Genomic DNA, 26,337 nt, shown 5'->3' with positions numbered 1-26,337 from the left:
ACCCAGAGCAAGACTGAAAAGCCCACTTCCCCTCAAGGCCCCTCACTCAGGGGAAAGTACTGCCCAGCACGTGTCCACACATGCTTCAAACAAAACCCTACGCATTCCCCCAAGCGCTGACGACTTAAAGCAAAACAACTTCCGTCCTCACACAAACCAAGAACGGAAGGTTAGAAAGTAACTGTCCAAAGGGAATGGGATTTCTGCTGCTATCTGTGTGTGAAAAGCAAGCGCTCCGAAAATCGAGGCTGCCGGTTGTGAGTGTGAGCCAAAAGCCTCTTCCTGTCACTTCTGAGTGGTTGTCCCTGATGGTCATGCCAAGCAGTCACCATACCTTTAGTGCCCCCAGGTGGACTTGCTACACTGTGGTCCGAGGTGTCGGCTAGGATCTCCGACCACGCTTCAGTAGCAGAAGGGAGGCCGATGAAGAGCACCAGTGACCTCCCGCTCCGGTACGTTAATGGGGGTCCAATGTCCTAGCCCGGTCCAGACGAAGAAGCTGAAGGCACTGGTGTTTTCTTTGTTGCTGTTTGGGGTTTTGCTTTTATTTATTTATTTATTTATTTTAAGACGGGGTCACCGTTGGCCCAGGCTAGCCTAGAATACATAATTTACCCAGGCTGCCCTCAAGCACACACTCCTCCTGCCTGTACCTATCAAGAGCTGGGGTTAGTGCATCTGCATGGCATCTGGCATGTGGGCTTTTCTTGAGCATACATTAAACTCACGTTCTCTATGACTGTTATTTAACTATTTATTTATTTTGTTTTTTTGAGACAGGGCTTCTCTGGGTGGGGCTGTCCTGGAACTCACTTTGTCGACCAGGCTGGCCTAGAACTCAGAGATGGGTCTGCCTCTGCCTCCTGAGTGCTGGGATTCAAGGTGTGCGCCATCCTTCCCAGACATGGCATCTGCCTTTCTCTTTTTCCCTGTTCCAATCCACTTTTCCCAGCTCTCTGTGTACCGTGTGATAAAGAAAAAGGCTCTCAGTTATAAAGGACCCTTAAAATCCAAGGAAACAAACAAACATCAATGTGCCACACAGAGGTCACGGTCAGAAAACTGCAGACACCAAATAGTCAGAGTGTAACAGCTGCCGTCAGCTCCTGTAACCCCATGGAAGGGTCTAGAAGGTACTGGGGAAGCCACCCCAGCTGCTCTGTTCTGCGACCGGAAGGCATAGCCTTCTCGCCTGTCAGTATTCTGTCTTTGCCTAAGTCTCCAAATGCACTTTTCCCAGCGGCCGGCTTTCCTGCTCTTTTTGACATTTTCATCTCACAGCTATTCTGCTGCTTAGAAACTGCCATATAAGGAATGTTTTTAAAGAGGATGATAGAAATAAACCAAGCTGGGCTTTATCTCCAGGCAGTGAAAGACGGGAGGGGGGAGGTTACTCCTCATTCTGGAGTGTTTCCATTAAAAATAATTCTCTGTGTGCGTCTGTGTGTGTGTGTGTACACACACAATATTTGGGAGGGAGAACACCTAAGGCTGCCCACTGCATTTAAAGTAGATCTTACATTTTTTGCAGCATCTAGAGACTGTGAGAAGTGACATTTGGGGTTCTTCCTCATGTAGGGTGTTTCTCTAGAATCCTGAACTTCAACGTTGAAACACTAAAGGTCCTGTCGATTTTATCTGGTCTAGGTTTCACCCTATGCTGGAAAATGGGCACGGGATAAGAAAAGGAAATGGATGAAGGGTTTTCTTGATGGGAGAGGGCTCCTGGTTTCTAGAGCTCGTTACTCAGTATAGATTCAAATGGCAAACCACAGTGGACTACCAGATCACACTCTTGAGGGGGGTTTGTTTTATTTTCAATTAAATTAAAAAAAAAAAAAGGTCAGGAACAGGGGTAGAAATGGTCCAATGGACAAGACACTTGCTGCATGCAGACATTAAAAACCTGAGTTCTAGTCCCAGCACTTACATTAATAACAACAGGCATGACTGTGGGTATGCATCTGTGACTCCAGGACCACGGAGGACAGACACAAGGCCAGCTCCAGGTCCAGTGAGAGATCTCATCCCAAAGGAGTAAGGCAGAGTGTGACTAGAGCTGGACCCACAGAAGCGTACACATGCGCGCGCGCACACACGCGCGCGCACACACACACACACACACACAGAGGATGGGGGGGATCTTTAAAACCTGTTTAAGCGCAGATGTGCAAGTGGTAAATTTTTCACCTGATTCATGTAACAAGCCACAGTCAAAACACAAGCACACTGAAAATACTGTATAACGTTATCTTCAAAAGCCAAGCAGTGGTGGCGCACACCTTTAATCCCAGAACTCCGGAGGCAGAGGCGGGTGGATGTCTGAGTTCAAGAGACCAGCCTGGTCTACAGAGTGAGATCCAGGACAGCCAGGGCTACAGAAAGAAACCCTGTTTGGTGGATGGGGGGAGAAGAGCAGGAATTATTTTCAAGTCATGTATGTGTAGTTTATATATATTTTTATATAAATTATATAAATATTAATTAATTTATGATTAGACTTGGGTCCCACTCCTATGATATCTTATTGTATGTATAAATAAATATTCCAAACACTAAAAACTTCAAGGGATTTCAGATTAGGTGCAACTGGTGCGAACCATTTATAACTAAAACTGATAGGTACCGACATTAATTTTGTGATGATCCTGGAAGAAAGAGCTGCTTCCTCCCTGGAAAGGTCATTTCCCAGTTTCCGGAAGAGACAGAGAAACAGTCAGCATGAAGGGGATGGCTCTGCCCTTCTTCCCACAGCAGGAAATGATCCTTCATTGCCTGAAGCAGCTGAATACAGAAGTCGAGAAGCAGAACCCTAGGAAATCCGCTTGCCCTGTGGGTTCTGGGCATCAGATTCCCAAGTGCCGTCCCCTAGACTTGCCAGGATGCACATTCTCAGCCCCGCCCCACCCACTCCCACTTTCAAACCCACTGGCTTAGCCTAGCTGGAATGCCTATCTGAGACCTTGCCCACCTCCTAAGGAAGCTTACAATTAAGCTGAAGGACGAGATAGACAGCTGCCTTCCCTGGCACAGTGCTGTCACTAAGGAAGGCAGAGGCATCAGAAGAGTGAGTGGGACCTCCTGAGCTGCACCTGAAAGGGGGGGTGTGTGTGTGGCACTATAGGGAATCCTTGGGGGGGGGGGGTAGAAGAAGGTCTTGTCTTTCCACAGATACCGACTCTAATGAGAGAAGGTTTTCAAATGAATTTTACTTAATTGCTAAAAAGTACTATCGTCTCATAAAAGATTAAATATGCAAACATTTCCTCAAACTTTCATTTAGTTCAATGGCTACAATACATCTCTGCTAATCTTCCGCCCTTCTGTCAGGCAGGAGACTTGAAGTGAAGGAAGAGGCAGAGGCAAAGCAGGTGTCCCACTCCACTCCCAGGATCCAGGAGCGGGACAGCAATCCTTCATATCTCCCTCTCTGTCCTCAGTGACCAGGTAGACCTAGCCCATCCTCCTTGGCTTTATTTGTGACAGGCATGTATGCACACATACTCCACCACCTCTCACCATATACAGGAACCTTCATATCCTACATGCAAAGAGATGGCTACATCAAAGAAATACACGTTATTCTTCAGCCTCATTCTCAGAATTATCTGCATCTCATTTGGTCGGACCTCCCTCAGCTCCTCTACCTAACCTCTGGGTACTGACATCCAGGGTAGGATGTACAGTTTAACCACGTTTGCAGAGAGATGATGATGAAGAACCGCTAAGTGGAAAAATGTACAGGTATAATTAGATTAGAAAGAAGATTAATTATAAGTCTTAGTTACAATCTGAGAGCGGGGATGTATCTTAATTGGCAAAGTGCCTGGCTAGCATGCGTAAAGCCTTGGGTTCGATCCCTAGCACCATATAAAATGAGATGCAGTTGCCCTAGCCTGAACCCCTAAAACTTGGAAGGTAGAGGCAGGAGGCTATAGAGTTCAAGGTCACCCTTATCTGGGCAATATAAAATCCTGCCTCAAAACTGTAGAGATGATGGGACCCGTTAAGAAAGCCTTCTAAGCCTAACTGGATTGCACTGAGACCAGCACAGACGTGTAAATCCCTCCCGGAGGATGTGTACACCTCGCAGAACAGCTAACACTTCCAACCACACAGAACAAGCAGCAGCCGAGGATGCAGCACCAAGCGCCCATTTCACTGGTGAGATACCAAGTGTTTAAGCCCTTTGGAAAGTACTTGACACTGTCACACAAAATTATACATACTGTCTAATCCTGCCAAATCCACTCCCAAGTACCGATTCAAGAGAAAGAAATAGATTTATACAAAAGCCGGTGGGCACACAGTTATAACAACTTTATTTATAATCACCCCAAACTGGAAACTAGCCAAGTGTCTTCCAACAGGCAAATGGGCAAACAGTGCCATACGCATGCAGTGGACAATTCTGAAACATGTAGGTTTATTGATATCCACTATAACATGTATGAATCTCAAGTGCACCCAGCCAAGGAGCTGGACTCAAAAGGACTGGGTAATAGATGATTCTGCACACCACACTCTGAAGAGTTCTGGGTTTGGAGGGAGACTACAGGCTGCCAGAGCTTCGGAGTTATGGCTGACTGAACGGAGCAGTATGAATACATTGGGATGGATAGACTGGGATGAAGGAACTGGTCTCCATCTTGATGGTGGTGGCATTTATTCAATTTCTATGCATTTGTTGCAGCTGAGGACCTGAGAGATGCCCACATTTTTCTTGTCTCTGTTTCCTTTGGCAAGAGATGTGGACAAGTATGCAAATTAATTAAGCAAAGTTTTCATGAGGCCATCAGGTAATGTAATCAGCGTAAGATAAATGATAATTGTTCCCATGGACATGTCCATGATCTACTCCCTGGCATGTGTAGCCACTTGATTTCTAGAGGTCTGCAGAGATTCGTGATTAGGATAAGGATCTTAAGATGATGGGACCATCTCAGATTATCCAGACAGGACCCCAATACATGTATCCTTGTAGGAGAGAGGGGGCAACAAGACAGTAACACAAAGAAGAGGTTAGAAAGTGGAGAAGTGTGGGGGCAAGGCAGAAACATCTAGAACCACCAGAAGGTGCAGAAGGTAAGAGATCTCCCAGACTAGGACTCTATAGACTTCTGCCTGTGACTCACAGAGATGGCATCCACAGTTGAAGCCACCAAATGGTGATAACAGGCCACTATGGCCCCAGGAAACAAACACCTTTCAGAACCAAGATGGGAGTTCTGCTTTTTCCAACGCCCCCAACCCCCATGAGAGACAACTTCGAGTGGCCAAGGTACCTCTGGGCAGTCTAGACTGTTAACAAGAAAGGTAATAAATATCTTGTTTCAACTATTATGTGTTTGCTCCAAACTCGAAGCCAAATTTAATCCTAAGAACGCACGTTTCCGGTCCTATGCTCACCTTTCCTGAGGTGAGCTTATCAGCTGTCCTACAACCTAAGCAAAGTTTAGAACCAAATGAGGAGCTGGAAGAAACTCAAAGAATCAGCACGATTGTGTTACATTTAGGAATAAGCTTGTCATCGCTGTCAGAACTGGAGAATATTTTTCGTAGAGAATTACCAGTCTTTAAAAAAACACACACACATAGTAAACGGAATAGCTGAGTAGCCTGTGGGTCCTACCTGAATTGTGTGATTCTCAGTCTCAGAGGGAATTCATGTTAAATATGATTGCAAATTAATTAATAAATGCAAGGCTTAAAACTGAATTTAAAGGCTATAGAAACTATGCTTTAAATTGTTAGCTTAAATTGTTGAGTATGCTGAAAAGTAATTTAAGATTCAAGCTTTCCTTTCAAATGTTAGCAGAAGAAAAGAGACTCTTAACTCCCAAGTCCCCCCTTCCCCTCCAGTTCCTACCCAGGTGGCAAGCCTACCCATCATGCATCACTGCCCAGGTTCTTGAAAGCACCTCAAGGCAGCTCCCTGCTGTGCAGCTGTTTAAAGAAAGGAGGTCCGCTGACCTACGCCATCAACTCCTCGGTCAGGACTTCACTGTACAGGCTCGATAAGCTGGGCGCAGACTGGGCTTGTGTCACCCAAACACACTTGACGGTGAGGTCACTGAAAGGCACTCACTTTCTTGCCTGCAGACATCCTGCAGTGACGTGCTGGGCCGGGCCATAAGTCACTCTGGAGTCCAAACAGCATGCCTATCCCCGGCAGTGACCCAGACCACTGCCACGCCCTCGGCAATGGGGCTGACTCTGTCAAAGTGCTGGGTTCAAGACACCTCAGAAAGAAGGATTTGCACTTTGAACACACCACAGCCCAGGTGCCTGTGCGATTTTTATTGGGTGAAAACTGCTACAATGTATCTGACCTTCCTATGAAAGCTGACTGAGATTAACATCGGGGTTGAGAACGCCTGACCTAACATCCATGCTTTTTAAAAAGGTTTTGTGTGTGTGTGTGTGTGTGTGTGTGTGTGTGTGTGTGTGTGTGTGTGTGTGTATCCATATGAACATACAGGTACCCATGTGTACCCCTGTGTACACGTGTGCACATGTGGAGGCAAGAAGAGGCCACTGGGTCGCTCACAGTTGGAGCTGGAATTAACAGGCATTTGCCAGACATGGGTGCTGGGATCCAAACTCAGGGCCTCGAGACTGAGTAGAAAGCGCTATTCACCACTGAGCCATCTCACCCTCAAAGTTGCTTTCTTTTTCTTTTTAGAACAACTATAATTGGTTACTTTAAAGTATCTATCTTTTCATCTAAACTTGGTAATATATAAAACAAAAGTAGCAGTTCTTTGAATTCTTTGAAGAACAAAACTGTTTTTTCTTTTAAAAACTTGCTGCCTGACTAGTTAAGTCACAGAACTTAGCAGAAATAGTCCCTGAAACACTCAGTATTTACCACTAGGTGGCGCTGCGTTGATGCCAGTTTCAGACAAAGGCCGGGAGGCACATGCTTGCCTGAGAAGTTTCTTCACCATCAAGGCAAGAAATGACTGTCAACCAAAGGAGTAAGAAGTGCAGGATGCTTTTTCTTTAAGGCTCTAGGTGACCTTATATGCTTAGCAGTTTACACTAAGGAATTAAACCTCAGCGGCAACAGCTTCCTGGCCATTTTACACCTAACCTAACGGAACAGATTCTGAACGACACATGCCCACAGACAGGTCCCAGCCTCACAGAGCGCCAACCAGACACCAAAGCAGGCACAGAGGCCAGAGCACTCCTGGTTATACAGCTGACATTCTGAAAGTCCCTGCACACTTAAATCCATACTGGAATAGATGAATAAGGAAGACACAACTCTCAAGATACAGGATAATCCGCAAAGATTTAGATACTCCACTGTCGGAAGCATAAGCTTGGCACCCACCCTTACCTGTGGGCTGTGTACAGCGACCATGCGGACAACAGTGTGTTCCTTATGCGGCTGACAGAAACAGGCCGGGAAGGAGACAGGGTAACTTCCACGGAGAGTGTGAATGCCAAAACCTTGGCCAGATGATCAAGACCAAATGGGCACAGGTGAGTTACACTGCTGGTATGTACCTTCTACTCCGTGGGATGAAAAAAGCCACCGCAGCTCTCTGAGTTCTACCTAAAATCCCTAAGTTCTGGCCAACGGTGAGAAAAACATCGGACACATTCCAATACACGGGCAACCTACAAAATACCATACCCAAATCACCAGGTCATCAAAACAAGGGAAGTCTGAGAAACTGTCACGGTCTAGAATCCATGGAGACATCAAGTAGTGGTGGCACAGGATGGTGGTGGCGCACGCTTTTCATCCCAGCAGTCAGGAGCCACCAGGCAGGCAGATCTCCGTGTTCAAGGCCACCCTGGTCTACAGAGAGAGTCCCAGGGCAGCCAGGGCTACACAGAAAGACCTTGTCTCAAACACACACACACACACACACACACACACAAAAAAAAAAAAAAAAGAAAAGAAAAGAAAAAAAAAACTACGGAGACGTGGTATCTGAATGTGATATGGTGGTGGAACAGAAAAAGGGAAAACCCACAAGTAGAGACATTAGCAGGTGTTAATATTGACTCAATAATTATACAGAATGTACCACACAACACTGTGTTGATAACAGAGGAAACTGACATAGGATATATGGAACTTCTCTATACTGCTCTCTGTGACGTCTCTAAAAATCTAAAAAATACTCCAAAATGTTTATGAAAATAAAATCAAAGCTCACCCCAGGCCACTGCCTGTAACATGAATCTTAAAATGTCTTATTAATAAAATCAAGCCTGAAGCCAGGTATTAGGGTGAATGCTGGAAGATCAGAGAAGCAGAACAAGCCACAGCCACCTCACCTTGCCAGTTCCTCAGCTGATCCTGTTTCCTCAAACTGAGAGCTTCTATGTCCTCATCCAAATGGGTCTCAACTGAACTGCTGCTCAAAAGCCTAAAAGTTTAACCAGATCTAGTTCCTGGTCCTCATGCCTTATACACCTTTCTGCTTCCTGCCATCACTTCCTGGGATTAAAGGCGTGAGTCACCATGCCTGGCTATTTCCAGTGTGGCTTTGAACTCACAGAGATCCGGATGGATGGATCTCTGCCTCCAGAAGGCTAGATTAAAGGTGTGTGTGCCACCATTTTCCAGCCTCTATATCTAGCAGCTGTTCTGTTCTCTGACCCCAGATAAGTTTATTGGGGTGCACGATATATTGACCACAACTGCCCTGGGTAGCAGGCCAGTGAGAAAGAATGAGCCAAGCTTTCAAGTCAGAGGAGAATTCAGATCCCAGCCATTTATTGGCTGGGTCTGTAACCACCAGGAGAGCTATCACCTAAAATCCTAGGACTCTCCACCAACTGGAGATGGAGCTGATACTTATATCTAGGATTAAAATTGTCTATACTGTGTCCAGCACTGAAAAATAAACAATAAATATAAAATAAAAATAAATAAATAATAATAAATAAATTCTAACTCAATTCCTAAGAGGCGAAGGTCAGGGAAAACCATGAGAACGAGACCATCAGGTGCTTTCTTAAGAGATGCCAGATCACAGCTGTGACCATCTATCTACCTATTATCTGTGGCTGCTCTGCGCCATGATGGCTGAATTCAATGGTTGCAACAGAGACCACAGTAACCTAATATAGTTCCTGTCTGACCCGTGGCAGAAGCTGGCCAACTCTGGCCAATAGCTGTATTTCCAAAAGCTAACAGACACTTTCATTCTTTATTATTCTTGACCTTCAACATCCTGAACTACCTTCCTCCTCAAGGCCAGAGATCTGAACTTGGGTTCTGCATTCTGAGCTCCTCACGCTCTGCACAAACAGGACTCTGTGGAAGACCCAAAGTCCCTGACCTGCTAAGTCAAATCAGTGCATACGGTAGTGAATTACACCAGCACTTCACCTGGGTTCCAACAGAAGTAGTATTACTTAGAACTTCAGGACTAATCAGAGCCTTGGAGTTCTTTTTTTTTTTTTAAATGTAGGAGTGTTGCTCACCTTGGAAATATCACAAAAACTACATTTTTTTAGGGACTGGGGAGAATTGTAAAGGTACAAGGCACAATAAAAAAAAAAAATCTCTTTTTCAAATCCAAATTCATCTAGAAAACCACACTGGAGCCCTAGCATCTTTCCCAGATCCCAAAGCTCTGGACCACTGGGCAGAGGCCGGGGCAGTGCCTCAGTGATGGTTCGTTGCTATCCCAACCACAGTGTCAATATCGTGTGCAATGATAAAATGCCCCTGCCCAGAGCCACTGTCCACAGTCTCCCCCTCCAACCCTCGCGTGCAAATATGTCGCTGTAACCCAGGGTTTCTTTTTCCTGACATTTTCGCAGACCAGCCTCCACATCACTGCATCCTCTTGTCCCTGCAGACAATGAAGCTGCCGTACTTCAAACGGGTCACGGCAAGAGTCCCAAGCGGTCTCCACTCCCGGTAGCAAGCAGAAAACAGGCCTTGCTCTAACCCGCAAACTTCCTTCACCCTCAGTATAAAAACAGTCAAAGGATGTTACTCACAAAAACAAAACAACAACAACAAAAATTAAATCCTTCCTGACTCCATGACCCAGCTATTCTCCTAAGTCAAATCCACCATGGCCCTGACTCACATTTTCATATGCCTCCTGACTAGGCGGGGTGGAGGGGGTGCTGTTCCATGGCCGACTAGATGCCCCTTAGGAGCTCCGGTTTGCTGTGGACCTCATCTACAAAGAACCCCTTCCAACATCACACACAGGGAACCATCCCTGCTTCCAACCAAGTTCTCCCTCTTTCCCACGAGGTCACAACACTGTAGGGACACGCCCGTGTCTTCGCCATCACCAGTCTCCCTCACTGAACTGGGTGTTCCCAAGAGCTTAGGGCCAAGTGTTTATTTCCCTCTGTCTCCCTCATCCTTCGCCCAGAGCCCACACAGCTAACATTCAGAAAACCCACATGAAACAAATGTTTACAAAAAGCTCACGAAGTCACTGAGTGAAAGACAGACTCAAATAACTCAGAGTGCCTCTGAGGCCATGCGGAAAAATAAACCCCACTGCCCGAGAGAGAGCCACCTCCATCCCACAGTGTCCTCTCGTGATGAAAAGGATCCTGGAGCTGAAAGGGACCTTTGGGGCACTCCATATAAAGAAAGACACAGTGACTAAGAATCTCCTGGGTGAAAGAAACAAAATGGGATGTCAACCACACAGATAATGAAGAGATGCAAAAACACAAGTAAAAGTGGGATTCTCCTAAGCAATCTGCTCCAAGCTTCTTCCTCGCTTCAGAGCAAAGTCCCGGGACTCTGTTTTTCACCTTCTGTCTATCACAGAAAATCAAAGGGCCAACATGATTCATTCACCAAGGTGGCTCGCAGCTTTTAGGAGACAAGAATTTGTTTTCCCTTCTTCAAAAGTAAATTGCTTAGTGAAACACCACAAAGTGTAAGAAAAGGAAATGGGGGCTGGAGAGACGGCTCAGCAGTTAAGAGCGCTTGCTGTGGTCCACACATAGGAAGGAGTTCAGGTCCCCTTCAGGTTTCCACTTCAGGCAGCTCAGGGAAGTCTGTAACTCCAGCTCCAGGGTAGCCAATGTCCTCTGCTGGTCTCTTCAGGTGTGTGTGTGTGTGTGTGTGTGTGTGTGTGTGAGAGAGAGAGAGAGAGAGAGAGAGAGAGAGAGAGAGAGAGAGAGAGAGAGAGAGAGAGAGAGAGCGAGCACGCGCTCACCATGAGTGGAGCGCGCGTACCATGAGTGGACAGACTCCCCTCGGGCTCAGGTGGCCTTCCGGGCTCCCTGGCAGCTGCTTGTTGCTCATGAGATGCCTCCTTCCCTGTGCTGCCAATGCTTCATCTTCATGGCTTTCAATAAAGGCGGCCACAGGCAGAAGAACAAACAAGTGTAAGGCGCTGGGAACAAGACATGCTACAGGAAATGAAAACCACTCAGTATCTGGCCAGATCCTGTCTACAGAAGCGGCGGATGGGTCAACTCACCCAAAGCCGTGGCCAGAATGTTTAAGCACAAATCCACACTGAACAGGCCCATCAACATTTACAAACCAACATCTAAGCAGCACCTCAGTTTTAGAAGTCCCTGCATCTCAATCGTATTGCCTTCTCTATCCTGAGATATAAAATTCAGAAAATAAAAAGAACGGCCTATGAAAAGCCAACAGAGACCAGAGGGAGCAAATGATGTGGGCTCAGAAGTCGGAGTCAGTTTGATGTGACATCAGCAGCTTTTCTCCAACGTGTTCTAGGAAACAGTTCCTCATCAACAGCCTCTATAACTCTCCCAAAGATATAGATAGCAGATGATTGATTATCATTTCTCTACAAGAGACCAAGTATCAAGAGAGGTCAGGCTAGTAAGTTGCAGAGACACAGCACTACCAACAACAAGGACTTGGGACCCGAACCCCAGGTCTGTCCTCCTGGACAGGACGAAGCCTGGGTAGAATTCTTCTATTAAGACAGTAATAGAAAAGTAGGGACAGTATACAAAAATTCACATTCACTTACTACAGACTATACCTACTCACATTTCACCGCTACCTTTACAAAAATCCATTTATCCCAAGGATCTCTTGCATGCACACATGCAAATGTTAATGTATACATGAATGTATATTCGTAAAAGGTCTTAGAATGGATACATTTGGCTCTAATAAAAACTGTATCACGGGCTGGAGAGATGGCTCAGAGGTTAAGAGCACTGACTGATCTTCCAGAGGCCCTGAGTTCAATTCCCAGCAGCCACATGGTGGCTCACAACCATCTGTAAGGAGATCTGGTGCCCTCTTCTGGCCTGCAGGGATACATGCTGTATACATAATAAATAAATAAATTTAAAAAAAAAAATATCACTGAAAAAATATAAACTGTACAAAAATGTCTTTAATAAAAGAAATCCCTTATTGAATTTTTGCTAAAGAGCTTAGGGTCCACAGTCTTTTTCTGACTGACACCAAGGGGAGCTTCCCAGCATACAAGTGTTGTTATATCCAGAGTCCCCAAGAAACATTGTGCTGCCCTAAACAGCAGTACCCCTAGTCCTTTGCTGTCTTGTCAAACCCCCTCCTCCAATATTATGGCAGAGTCGTAACTAGGACACAATGACCTCATCTGCAGCCTACCGCACCTTCTCCATACAGAAAAGGAGGGAACATGGTCAACTATGGCAGCCTCATCTGCTGGCCCCTCAGTCAGGCTCTGCCTCCACTCCCTGTATATGGCAGGACTCTGATGGACAAGCTACATGTTTCTGGTATGACGTACAAGCTCTCTACTCCATCTGGTGTATATCCAAATAAACACCAATCTGTCAATGACAGAAGAAATCACAGCTGCATCGTATGCCTGTGAGTGCCTTCTCTGAGCAGTGTAAGCCATGTTCAAATGGACATGAAGGCTTCCACTCAAGGACTGACCTGATCGCTCACCTGCATTACGGAACAACACCATGACTTTCTCCTGGGCACAGCTCCGATTCCCAGGCTGCTGACTTCTTGACTGCACTCCACTGCTCAGTGAGCAAAGAGAGATCACTGCGGAGTATGCAGTCCCCTCGATCTTCTTCCACTGAGAACATATGGGGAGTGCCATCATTTGCCAAGGCAGGACATCGCTGGCCACTCTCTGCTTTACCTACATTTCCCTTTCCGGCCGAGACCCTTGCTTTGGAAGGACTCGTCACCCCAATCACCAGTTCCGAAAGCTAGCTTCCTTCACTGGGCGACTGCATTTTGCTCCTGTCACGTGAGTTATGTGCAGTGCGAGAGGAGATGGTGGCCCCAGCGGCGGGCGGGCGGGCGGGCAAGCTGGAATGGAACCCGCTGGGCTATGCTGCTTCCATGCCCTATTCACAGGGAACAAAGCCTTGCAGGAGGCCGAGCCGCACATCACGATGACACACGCTTGCCAGAAAACACAGATCTGAGGGTGGAATCCCACTGGAGGGCATCTGGCTGAGGATGAAGGCTCAGGAAGACCAATCCTGTGGGAGCGCAGTGGTGGCCACTGAGTCAAACGAAGGAGGACGGCGATGAGTACCATAGCACACGGTTCCCCCGGACATTGCAATCACCACACCCTACCCATCAGTCTCCATCTAGGTTAAATGTGGCTTGTCCTGTGGTCTAGTCGGCTCAGGCTGCTATAATAAAAACACCACACACTGAGCAGACTCAACTATTTGTTTTGTATAGTTTGGAGAGCGGAAAGTCCAAGGTCAAGGCCCTAGCACACGGTGCCTGGGAGGACCCACGTCTGGCCTGCCTGTGACTGGAGCAATTGGTGAGCGATTGCATTGCACCAGTGAGGTCCTTCCCATCTCAGTTAGGGAGACGACTCTACCCAGACCAGGGCTTCCACTGGGGGAATTAATCCTCCCAGGCCCTTTCAAAGGTGACGCGTTTACCAACGCTTGGCACCTGTGATCAGCAAGGCAGGCTTTTTGATGAAGGAAGTTAATGAGAAAATCAAATTTTCACGGAGAAGCATTTCCTAAATTCTGTATCACAGAACCTTCACACAAAGAACGGATGCCAGGAGGGAGCCACGGTGCCAACGACTCTGGCTTCCTGGGCTCAGCGCTCACTGTCCTGAACAATGACGCTTACGGGACTGGGTACGTAGCTCGGAGGTACAGCACCTGCCTAGCACGTTTGACGTCCTGGCTTGCGTGTTCAGCGCAAAAAGTAAAGAAAAGTGGAAACCCTTGAGTGGGACTAGAGGATAGAGTTTAGTGGCAGACTGCTTGCCCAGTGTGCATAAAGCACTGGGTTCAACTGGGGTCGGGGGTGGGGGTCAGGGGTGGGGGGTCAGGGGTTGGGGGTCAGGGGTTGGGGGTCAGGGGTTGGGGGGCACGAACACATGCTGTGTCTCTAGTAAGCCCTGATGACCCTGCCATTAGGAAACAGGCTTTGGGAAGATAATTAAATATAGGTGGGCCTAGCCAGGCAGTGGTGGCCTGCGCCTTTGATCCCAGCTCTTAGGAGACAGAGGCAGGCAGATCTGTATGAATTCAAGGTCAGCCTGGTCTATGAAGTGAGTTTCAGGACAGCCAGGGCTACACAGAGAAACCCTGTCTCAAAACAACAACAACAACACCAAAACACCAATAACAACAAAAAATAGGTGGGCTTTGTGAGGCTTGTTAATATCCCATGACAGTATTATGTGTCCTTATATGGCAAGGGCAGGAGACTAGAGCTGGCTTTGCTACAGCCGTGTAAGGAGACCATGGGAAGACATGTTCTTCTCCACAGTCTATTTCCTTTTTTTAAAAAAAAGGACCATCATTCTGTGTTACCATCATTTCCCAATTCCTGGCCTTGCACATCTTTGGCTACCCTGCCTTCAACGCAGCCAGCCATTCCTACCCCCTACCAACATCCACATTTCACAACGAATCTGAGGATTCCAGCCAGGGCACCAGCCTGTCTGTTCCTACCTCACACTAACACGCACTGATGTGAGAGATGGACGGAAGAGCTTCGGCCGGCCTCTGTGAGTTCTGGGTTTCGCTGTGAATCAGCAATAATCAAAAAGATTCCCTCTGTCCCCGCCCCCACCTGTTTTCTTTGAGGCCAAACATTCATTTCTGAGCATGGCTCTGGGCCGGTTCCAGCCGCCATCTGACAGAGCCACAGGGGCAGCTGACACTGCTCTAAGTGTGACTGGCTAAAGCCTCCAGCTGTCATTAACTGCGGGCGGGCGGCAGGAAAGAGGCAGCAAAACCTTGAAAAGCCCAAGAAAATGCGAGTGCCACCAGGGCTCGGGAACGCAAGAGCCTGCCAACAGACATGCTCGCGCAATTCCCCTGAGCTCACAGCTTACGAGCAGCCCGGCCTGAAGCGGGCTGGACCTTAACTATAGAGTGTGTGGTCTACCGTAGACATGGCAAAAAGCTAAGTCCAAAGCCTTTTGGATGCAAGGTACCACCACTACTTCTAAATTGCTTATGGGTCCATTAGTATTTTCGACCAATCACATTTAGCTGGTCAATGCAGACTACCAAAATTATCACGCCTGGGTCTCATCACCAGCATTAAGAAAGTGACTGGATCCTGCTTTCGGGTCTCCTTGGGGTGGGGCGGACAAACCAGAAGCAAAGACAAGACTCCTGTCCCCAAGGAGTCATGCATTCACTGTGGAGGCAGAGATGCAACACAAGGCTCGGCGCAGGGAAATATGGTGTGTGGTGTCTGCTGCCTTCAGAGGCCACTCCTCCCACAGTGACAAGGGAAGACGGAGGGGAAGCTTCATGGAGTGAGATCAAAGCCTCACCGCAAGTCAGCTCTGAGAAATTCTGACCTCGGGCATAAAAAAAGAGAGTGAGCCAAGCGAGGCGGGGAGCACGGGCTGGTTTGATGAAGCAATGGTGGTCAACAAAGGCCAAGCAAGGAGGAAAGAACGGTCTTTTCAATAAACAGTTCGGGGACAAGCGGTGCCCACGTCTCTTCACACTACACACAGGCCAACCCCAAATGGACCACAGATCCAAATACCGGGACGTGAAAACGCTGGAACTCTTGGGAGAAAAACAGCACGATGCTAGACTAGGTGATGGTCGTCAAGACATGACATCAAAAGGTCAGAGGCAGATAAAAGGCTGGACAACAGAGAGCCTTTTTCTGTTTGAAACAAACTACCGTGATAGTGAAAAAGAAATCACAGAACGGAAGAACATTTGCACATAAAGTAGCTGATAAATAATTGACATCCAGACTATTAAAAATGCAGTAAAATATAAGACACTCGTTTCTATGCACTAGGACAATGAATTAGGAAGAGGAACAGGGTTAGAGAGGCTGTAGGTATACCAGAAGTCTACTTAGACTCCCCTGGTGGAAACATCACTGCAGAAATTAAGTTAGCAAGAGAGTAAAGCACTCAACATAGAGCTACAGTTAAGACCCACTGGCGCTAAAACTACATATACAGGCAAGAACAAATAAAAATATGTATGTACGTCAAAGTTAAAATATGAAATTGTAGCAGTGTGTATTTATAATAGCCCAAAGTGGATACAACCAATTGTCCACAATGGATAAGCAAAGGTAAGTAGACACTGTAAGATTTTATATAGCAACAAAACTGAATGATGTCAATCATACTACAAAGCATGTTCCAAAAACAGCAACAAAATCACTCACCGAAGATCACACCTTGTTATGATGCTAATTGTATAGAGTGCCCACAATAGGTAATCTATAGAGACAGAAAAATGGAGTCATAGTTGCTTAGGGCTGGGAGTGGGGAGCGAAGGATGGGAAGGAATGTGGGATGATTAATAATGAATGTAAGTTTGTTTGAGTTTTCTTTTTTAGGTGAGATTTAAAAATGTTCTAAAATTAGACTTTAGCAATGGTTGCAATCATGTGAAAACTTCTAAAAAAAAACTGCACTGGAAACTTTAAATAGCTAAATTATGTAGTACGCAATTATATTTCAATAAATCTGTTTTTAAAAAACACAACCGGGTAAATTACAATGGAAAACGTATCAATTTAACTTTAGAAAATTAGAAACTTCTGTGAGTCATAAAACACTATAACCTAATTAAGTGGAAAATGGACCACAAAGGTTTTTGGCTTTTTGTTTTTTTTTATAACATTCATGACTGACAGCTTAAAACAAACAGTAGAACTGTGGCCATTCCTAAGAAACGCGCTGACAAGACAGCCAGGAAGGACCGGCCACACCCTCCATGCTAACCTTGCACCAGCCACTCTCCTCTCACGTGCCTCTAGTTCACATTCCTTCAGCTGTTAGACAGGAACGTTCTCCAGCTAACCCCTTCCTTGTCCAACGGTAGGGAAAGCCGGCGAATGTGTAAGTGAGTGACTGTGGTTTTGTGTACCACAGGAGAGGAGGACGAAACTGCGTGGGTTGGTGCATGGCAGCCATCCCCTGGGAGGAGCTGAGGCAAGACTGGAATCAGAGGCATCCTGGACTCCACAGGAGAGTCCGAAAAAGACAAGCAATAGACAAAAGTCACTGTCCGTTAGGAAGGACAGAAGGACTAGACATCTAGTACATCCTCCTCTGTCTCTGTTTCTCTCTCTCTCTCTGTCTCTCTCACTTACACACTTACACACACACACACACACACACACACACACCTTTTTAAGGTCTCAGTATTGCCTGGACTGGCCTTAAGCAATCCTCCTGTCTCAACCTTCTAAGTAGCTGAGACCACAGATGTGTGTCACCATGCCTGGCAACTTCATATACTTTTGTGCATGGGTAATTCTTTGTCAACTATTATCTCTAATAGTAGAAATTAATGATAATATAGAAATGCTTACTCTCGTTAAAGAGGACTTACACGCAGTAATCACATGTTCTTCATCAGTGGCTAGCAACTTGTTATGTATATATTAGCATTAGTCTGGGGCCTAAAGAAACAAGACTCAAGCCATTCCTCATATGCCTTAAAGCCCCAGCTCCAGCAGAAGGCTGGAGAGCTGCTATTTCCTTGGATACTCCTGGAGCAATTTCTAGGTGTAGCCAAATGACACGTGGGTGAGCTAGGACTCATGAACAGAGAAGTGGACTCAAGGCCCTCAAATTCAAAGTGGAATAAACCCTGGCTCTGTGTGTTTAGAGGAGAATGACCGAGAGCACGTGTGTCCCATTTGGTAAGGGACAACTGTCTGCCTACTCCTTGGAGAAGGCTATCAGACAACTTCCAGGGGGAAACAAAGACTGTTCCAGTCACCAGTGACCTTGCTCAAGACTGGTCTTAAGCACTCAAAGGAAAGCAGTGGGTACCAGTAACTATGGCTACAGGGGAGGGACTGTGTGTCCCCTGCCTTATTCTCCAGCCCCGACGTAGCCTCACAGATGCAATACGCCACCCCTGACCTATGATCTCCTCCATACGTGAAACCAGAACATACACTCTCTCTTTTATAGCTCGTGTCCACAGTATCCAGGCCGAACGGTGCTAGGGACAGATCAGTAACTTGTACAAATTCCAGGCATGTTCCATAATGACCGTGGGATCTTTGCTTCCTTTTCTTCAAAGAATTCTGAGCCAGAAGCTGTTCTAAGAGCCCTTGCAACTCTAACAGTCTCAGAAGCCTCCACAATCTCTACGAGCCTCTCCAAGCATCAAAGACAGCAAGCAGTTACAGATGCAACTGGACACCAGCTGAATGTTTTTCTAAACATGAACTTGATCTGATTCAGCCGTGATACTGCCCCCCGACACTGTACAGAAAGGAAATGGAAATGTCTAAGAAGCCCAGATAGATGGGGAGTTCAAAAGAGGAGGGTCACACAGAGACCCTCCACCTCTCTAAAGGTCTCAGCAGGCACAACCAGCCCCAACAGAATGCCTACAAGCAGCAACCAGTTAGATGTTTTCCTGGAGATGCTAACTTCAAAGACAGCTCTCAGTGAACTCTGAAGAGTAGCAACTCAATACTACTTTCTGGAAAGCAACTAGCCAGTGTGCAGCAAGATTCTTCACCAATGCAGGCCATTTCATTGACTAATTCCACTAGGGGAAGCTACTGTCCTTGAGGAGATAGCAGGCGTGCATACAATTTACCAGGGGGGGGGAAAAGGTATCAGGAGTTCTGGAGATGGGTTATACATCAATATGAAAGACTTACTGTTAAACAAATATGCTTACAGGCAGGATCTGATGCAGTCCAGGCTGGCCTTGAACATCTGACTCCGATACCTCTACCTCATATGCTCTGGGCTTACAGATGGGAAATGATACATACTACAATACATATTACACCACAGCCAAAGATTCACACCAGGAATTACCAGCGAAAGCAGGAAACATTTTAGGTCACGCTACACAGTTTGTTTTGAACACAATGCTTCTGTCTCACCCTTGCATGCCCTGGAATTACAGGCATGGCCCACCACACATGGCTACCAGTTCTTTGAAAGAAAAACAACACAAATATCTGAGTGGAAACAAATTTTGGAACTGATTATCGAATACTGCAACAGATGACAATAAACATCACGTGCATAAAGAAAACTAGAAATACCTTACAGTAAGATATAAAGCAGGAACAAAAGGACAGGGAAGAATTGCATCCTGTGAGCCTCAGGTTTGCGTGGGGCAGATCTGGGGGACAGGCTGCGAAGATGGATCCATCAGTGATGGCTTTGCTGTGCACTCGAGAGGACAGGAGTTTGAGCCCCAGCACCCATACAGAAAAGCTAGGCGTGGCAGTATGTGCCTGTGATCCCAATGCTGGGGAGGAGAGAAAGGAGAATCTCTGAGGCTTGCTGAGGGCCAAGCCTGTCTTAGACTGACGGGGAAGCTCTGGGTGAGAAGATCTATCTCCAAATGTAACGTGGGAAAGTCAGGTGTGGTGGAGTGCATCTTTAATCCCGGCAGTCAGGAGGCGGAGGCAGGTAGATGGCCAAAATTTAAGACCAATATGATATACACAGAAAGTTCCAAGCCAGCCAGAAATACATAGTGAGATCCCATCTCAAAAATAAAATAGTGGAAACGCAATCAGGGAAGATTCCCAATATCAACCTCTGACTTCTACATGCCCGCGCACACGTACATGCACACACACACACAGACTAGCAAAAAATATATATATTATAATGGCAGCAATAGTTCTCTCTCAAGGATGAGATTTCCAAATTAAGAAACACTCTTGCAGGATAGGCTAGGGAAGCCTTGGCAGACATGAACTCACGGTCCGAGAATCAAACAAGGAAGATGAGTTCCACTTCACAGCTTGCCAGGGTTCTCCCTGACGTACAGCAAGTGGAGTTCGCACAAGCTCCCTAACAACTATGTCAAATGCTAAGACAGAACTGGAAACAGCCGGTGTTCTCTGGTCTCCCCACTTTAGCCAAAAGTACAAGGAGGGCAATACAGGGCAGGACCCCTAATCTAAGGCTTGCAGAACTCAAGGTATTCCAGGTTTTAGACTATGTTGACTACAGATGCTGAGACTTGGGGGGCCTCAGACCCATAGAATACAGAACCCAGAGTGTTTCAGGATTTAGACTATGTGAATACAGGTGCTGAGATACAGGGGGCCTGGGACCCACATGAAATTGATTTACACTCATGTCCATCCTCTAGGCATACCCGGAAGGAAAGGCATGCAACACTTCCCTTCTAGGGGGCCTGAATTTTGCCCATGACCAATGACATGAGGTTGGGTGTGATGTCATGGACACGCTCAAAACTGCAGCTATTGGGGCATTTCAGATCTTAGAGCTTCAGATTAAGGCTGTTCAACCTGTACTGCCACATGTCGCCATTTCTGCTGTTTCCATTACAGTGTTTAAAAGGCCACTTCTCATCCACGCCTAATGACAAGGGAACCAAAGTGATCTGGGGGAGAGCCTGCAGACAGGAAAGAGCTAATGACATTACTAAGAAGCAGCCACAGGAAACGGTGTTTTCTCATTTCTGAAAGATGGAGGATACAGTAGAGATACTGGTGAATTCCTAGTCCCACAAGGCTCACGACGACCACAGAAGTATCTTACTGGGCGTCGATCCTTGTTTGTGGTTACCATAAAATGGATCTTCCAGTTAGAAGAACATCAAAAAGTGAAACCATACCCAGAAAATGGAATGTTCTAGCAGGCAGTGGAATAAAATACAAATAAACAGAGGACAGGGCAGAAGGGTAAATGTGAATAACGGAATACAAAGTGGAGGCTGCACATATAGCTCAGTGGCAGAACACTTGCCCAGCATGGAAGAGTCCATGAGTTCAATCCTCAGTACTTCCAAAAATAAGTGATAAAAATGAATAACTCAACTATACAAAGTGAAAGACATCTCTCTTTGTTTGGGATGGAGTGTTGCACTATAGCCTTGGCTGGCCTGGAACTTTATGGAGACCAAGCTGGCTTTGAATTTCTGTGTCGGTCCTCCTGTCTCTGCCTTCCACGTGTGGCATGAGCCACCCAACCTGGCGGCAGTGACATTGTCTCTTGCCCACAGTTCCCAGGATCTAGGTAGTCACCTATAGTATTAATCCACATTTTCACTAATGTAAGTTGTGTTGTTCAAGGTGTCTCATTACAGGGAAGTGGACTCAGGATGAAGTAAGAGTTCTTTCTAGTCTCTGACAGTTTCTTCTTTGTTTTTTAAAGTATGTGTTCCAGTAAGGACAAAGAAAGCATGGCCCTTTCCACAGAGGAAGTGGTCCAATGTGGTTAATCCACGGCCATTCCCCAGGGAATGGTGACAAACCTGGGCCTCAGCGCTGGTCCCTGCTGCTGGCAGAGGTGGCACCCAGCAGCAGCTGGAGCCAGGTCAGCCTTAGCGACTGGAAGCACATGTCGAGTCCACGCATGATTTTCATCTCCACCACTATGACCATTCTGTTCGTGGGCCCACCGGGCAAGGAGAGATGGCCAGGGAAAGAGGCCGACTGTCCACAGAACAGCCATCTTATCTACCAGATTACTGAACATACCTCATCTCTGTCTTACTTTTCAACTGCTGTGACAAAACACTGTGACTAAGTCAACTAATAAAAGAAAGTGTTTAAAATTTGGGACTCACAGGTGCAGAGGGTTATAACCGTAATGTCGGAAGCATGGCAGCCGGTGGGCACTGGAGAAGCAGCTGAAAGCTCACATGCTTATCAACAAACAGGAAGTAGGGAGAGCAAATGGGGAATGGTGTGGGCTTTTGAAACCTCAAAGCTCATCCTCAGTGACACACCTCCTCCAACAAGGCCACACCTCCTAATCCTCTCCAAACAGTTACAACAAATGGCGACCCACCATTCAAATCTATGAGCCTACGGGGGCCATTCTCATTCAAACCACCATATTCGTTGAATGCCTTTCTTACCAATTTTACAATCATGCTCTTTCCAAGTTCTTCACCATCCAGCCAATACATGAGCCACAGCCCACAAATCAGTAAAGAATTGTGTTATCTGGCCATTCCTCCTTCCAAGCAAAGTGCACAACCATGTGTACTGACTGCCTAAAGTTTGATGAGCATCAAGCAGTGAAGTGTTTCTACACAAGCAAGTGAAACAGTCTGGTGATCTAGGGGAGCTTCTGAGGGGTTTTTGTTTGTGGAGACAAGATCTTGCTATGTGTAGCCAGGCTGGCCACGAACTCTTGATTCCAAGGTTTGGTATCTTTTAAAAGCAACTTGATAAACATGACAAATCGTAACAAAAGTCAGCAAGGTGATTTGAAAGCTGGGCCTGAACGAGTCAAGGCAGCACAGGCCACAGGGGAGAAAAGATGGGTACCCGAGGATGGACTGGCTCATTATCTCCCGAGAACTGCGGATACACTGTACTTACTGTATCCTTAATAGCAACGGGGCTGGTTTTAAAATAGATGGATATTTTTAAAGCCAGTGTATGTTCACTGCCATATGTCAACCCTTCTTAAAAAAAAAAAAAAAGCAGGTAAGACATTAGCACTCAGGGTATTTTTCCAATGGTACGCTCTAAGTAGAAATGTGTTAGGATCTATGAAAATATGATTTCATGTCTGGTGAGTTGCGGCCATTCTTAAGCAGTCATCGCTGCCTTCAGTTTTTTCAGGTAAAATCACTGGGATAATGATGCCACCTCAGCACCGGGAGACACGAATTTGCTACATGGACTTAGGCAGCGCACAGGAGCAGTTCTGCTGCTGGATTGCTCAGCTGAACAAAAGCATCTGAAATGGAAGGCATTTTCTCAAATCCATTCAAAGACTAAATATTCAGGAGTCCGGCTACATCCTTCTGTCCATAAGACCAACCAAAGAACTTAAAAAATAAATTTCATTTTTATAACAGAAAAAAACTTCAGGATGTTTTTCTCGAAGCTAAAACTATCTGATATTGGCCCAGGAACATGGGACAAAGTGGTCAGGGTTTCTCTTTTCTCTGTCCATATGAAGAGAATCCTCTTGGCACTCTTCAGGACAATCACGCTGCCCAGGCTTGCCTGCCAATGCTACAGAAAGTCCCACCAAACAGACACTGACATTGCCATCAGTAATGTCTGAACTATGTCTGAAATGTCATATTCCCTAGAGTCTCAGGCGATCCCCAGCCCTGGGGCAAAAGCAATAGCAATTCATTGTCTGAGCAACTGCTTGGTAGAGATGAACACGGTTCAGCATATCCAGTCTCTGTACTTGGCATTCCCTTCCACCGAGGTTCCTCAGGAAGAAACAGGCCCCAAATCATCCCTGTTTTACATAGGTATGGCATACTCAGCTAAGACATTGTGTTCGCCCTAACGCATCAGTTACATGAAGTGCACAATGTTTAAGAAAAAGCACTATAAGCCGGGGCGGTGGTGACACACGCCTTTAAACCCAGCACTTGGGAGGCAGAGCCAGGCAGATCTCTGTGAGTTCGAGGCCAGCCTGGTCTACAGAGTGAGTTCCAGGAAAGGCTTAAAGCTACACAGAAAAAACGTCTCGGAAAAACCAAAAAAAAAAAAAAAAAAAAAGAAGAAAAAGAAAAAGAAAAAGCACTATTCACTGATACTTGTGGAAGAGTCGGAAGGCACACTTAATCCAGGAGTGGGTGCTGGACCACTGCAGTAGAATTTTTCAGCCAAGGAAAGACCAGGCTCAGCTCTGAAAGTCGCACAGCCGAGTGGGGGTATACAGCCGAGGTACAGGGTGAAGGTCGGAGGACATGAAACTACAGAGGAACATCAGGAAGAGGAGGGGACTCTGGCTGAATCGAGCTAACAGGATTCTTGCTGAATGAAGTCGGGCCAGGATGATCAGGTGTCACGTGGGGGTTGGTGGCAGAGGAGGAACAGGAGCAGAGCTGGGGGCGGGGGCGGGGCTTCCTTGTTAAACTGACAGAACGGGTTTCTTGGCTGAATCTGGATTTTACAAGGTGGCCGGCCCACATAGCCCTGGGAGAAGGAAGGTTGATGAGTCTGGAATCTGGCCAAGCAAAAAATTTCTGTCGATGAACTCACTAACCCTAGGTGAAAAGACAAGTTAACACAGCCGAGTTAAAGATGTTCACGATTCGTCAGAACAGTCATCCCAACCGGGGTGACCTAGCAAGAGAGGCCCTGTGGGAACCACGACTTGAAAGAAGAAAAGACATCTGACACACAGATAGAGCAGGGGGGCAAGCAAAGGACATTCCAGGAATTTCCCTGAATACTGATAAACAGGTCAAATTCCTTGGCACAGGAAATCACTTCATACCAAAAAGAAAAAAAAGTTCCCAAGTTCCAGCTAATGACTGAACTGTAAACAATGCTGTCCAAAATAAGAAAGTTCTGGAACAATGGAAGATTCTGGACACTCACCAAATTCACACCACCATTCCTAACATATAATGCCTCAGGGCTTCCCCTCTTAAATTTTACCATACATAAATCTCAAACACCGACTAGATGACTCAGAAATAATGCATATGCCATTTCAAGTAACACAAATATTTAGGAAACCAGAAACTAATTAATTTCATAGCCCCGGGGCACAATCTAGATGAACTCTGAATATGTTCCCATGTAATTGAGAAGAATTTTCATTGGCACATGATCAATGGGGACCCAAATCATCCTGCCTTTTCTAAGCAAATATTCAGCCAGTTGAAAAGACTATCAAAGAACTGCGAGGACCCCAGGGATGAGCGCGGGAAGAGCTTTCCTCACATCTGAATCCCAGTCTCTCATGGCCAACTACCACTTGTTTTTCTTCTCGGTATCAGCTGAGAAGGGTAGGACGTGGGTGAGGATGAAAGGAGTCACGAGGCCTCAGACAAGCAGCCCCCCAGCCCACGGCCCCAGCTCTGTCACAGGCCGGTTCTTCCCCAGAAATTCAACTTCATAGCTGCTCCAACGCTGGATGGTGTCAGCAGGCACACAGGTTCGATACACAGAGCTCGGTAGTAGTGAACAGACTTGTCCGTGACACGTGCCTGCATCCATCACTTTAGGGGCATCTTGTAAAAGACAGTGTTCCTCCACTCACCAGGAAGAAATTAACAAAGCCAATGGTGAACGTGAGTTCTTATAGCAAGATCTCGAATCTCTATGAAAGTCTATCCTGGGTAGTTTATCATTATATATGGAGGTGGAACTATACAGAAAGGTGGACAGAAATACCCAACGACTTCTGGTCTGAGGGCACCTGACCTCACACACGCATCTATCCACACATACACAGAAATCTGGCTCTCCCAGATTTCTTACAGGCACTCACTCATCCTACTTTTAATGTACATTTAAAGAGCCAATCTGGCTTATGTAGATACTGGGAATGTTTTTCTTTACCTGGGGATTTTTTGTTCGACCTTGACTGTGTCAAGTGAGACTGTCGAGGCAGCAAGGGTGAAGAAGGAAGAGACATCGAAACCCCTTTGGCCAAGCTCACACGATAGGTGTCTTCTGCTGTAGGAAGACCACTCACAGGAGAGTCACCGCTGTGACCAGAGGACAAGGCAGGCGTCTCGGAACCAAAGTCACCACCTGGAGTAGAGAGACGATATCTAGGTTACACCATCCACAACAAGTTGATGAAAGTTTGATTCCCAAGAGCTACGTCCTTAGAATACAATTCCCATATACCAGAATATGAAATTTCTTTTAAATGATTTCCCTTATCACTCTTGAAATCCATTGCCTACAGGGGAAACTCCAGCTTTACCACTGAAGCATCAATGAACTCAGCCAGGAGGCTCATTCTGTTCCACTCAACTACTACAGAAAGTCACGGGCCACAAGACACTCTGATTTCAGCTGCAGTTACAACTGGAGGTCACTGGGCTTTTGTGGGTATCAGTGGAACAGATTCCAAAGCCCGGAGCTCTCCGGACCTCGAGCTCGCAGTCTGCTTCCTCCAATATGGGGCTGCCAGTGGAACCCAGACTGTTCCCACAGTGCTCCCTGGAACCGCTTCCCTTTTCTGATCCCGTCTACTC

The 26,337-nt window shown here is 46.4% G+C and overlaps 1 protein-coding gene across 5 annotated transcripts in view; it reads right to left on the bottom strand.

Moving 5' to 3' along the window:
• Tanc1 (tetratricopeptide repeat, ankyrin repeat and coiled-coil containing 1) overlaps nucleotides 1-26,337 on the bottom strand; it is a 226,937-nt gene that overhangs the window by 90,190 nt on the left and 110,410 nt on the right. For all 5 annotated transcript variants that reach the window (XM_028871438.2, XM_028871733.2, XM_028871656.2 and 2 more), the window contains exon 4: nucleotides 25,691-25,885. In XM_028871438.2, the coding sequence (XP_028727271.1) occupies nucleotides 25,691-25,885 (195 nt within the window). The remainder of the gene's footprint in view (nucleotides 1-25,690; nucleotides 25,886-26,337) is intronic.

Source organism: Peromyscus leucopus, chromosome 4 (genome assembly GCF_004664715.2).
Source record: "Peromyscus leucopus breed LL Stock chromosome 4, UCI_PerLeu_2.1, whole genome shotgun sequence".
Classification (NCBI taxonomy): Eukaryota; Metazoa; Chordata; class Mammalia; order Rodentia; family Cricetidae; genus Peromyscus; species Peromyscus leucopus.
This window is presented reverse-complemented; position numbering and strand designations above follow the sequence as displayed.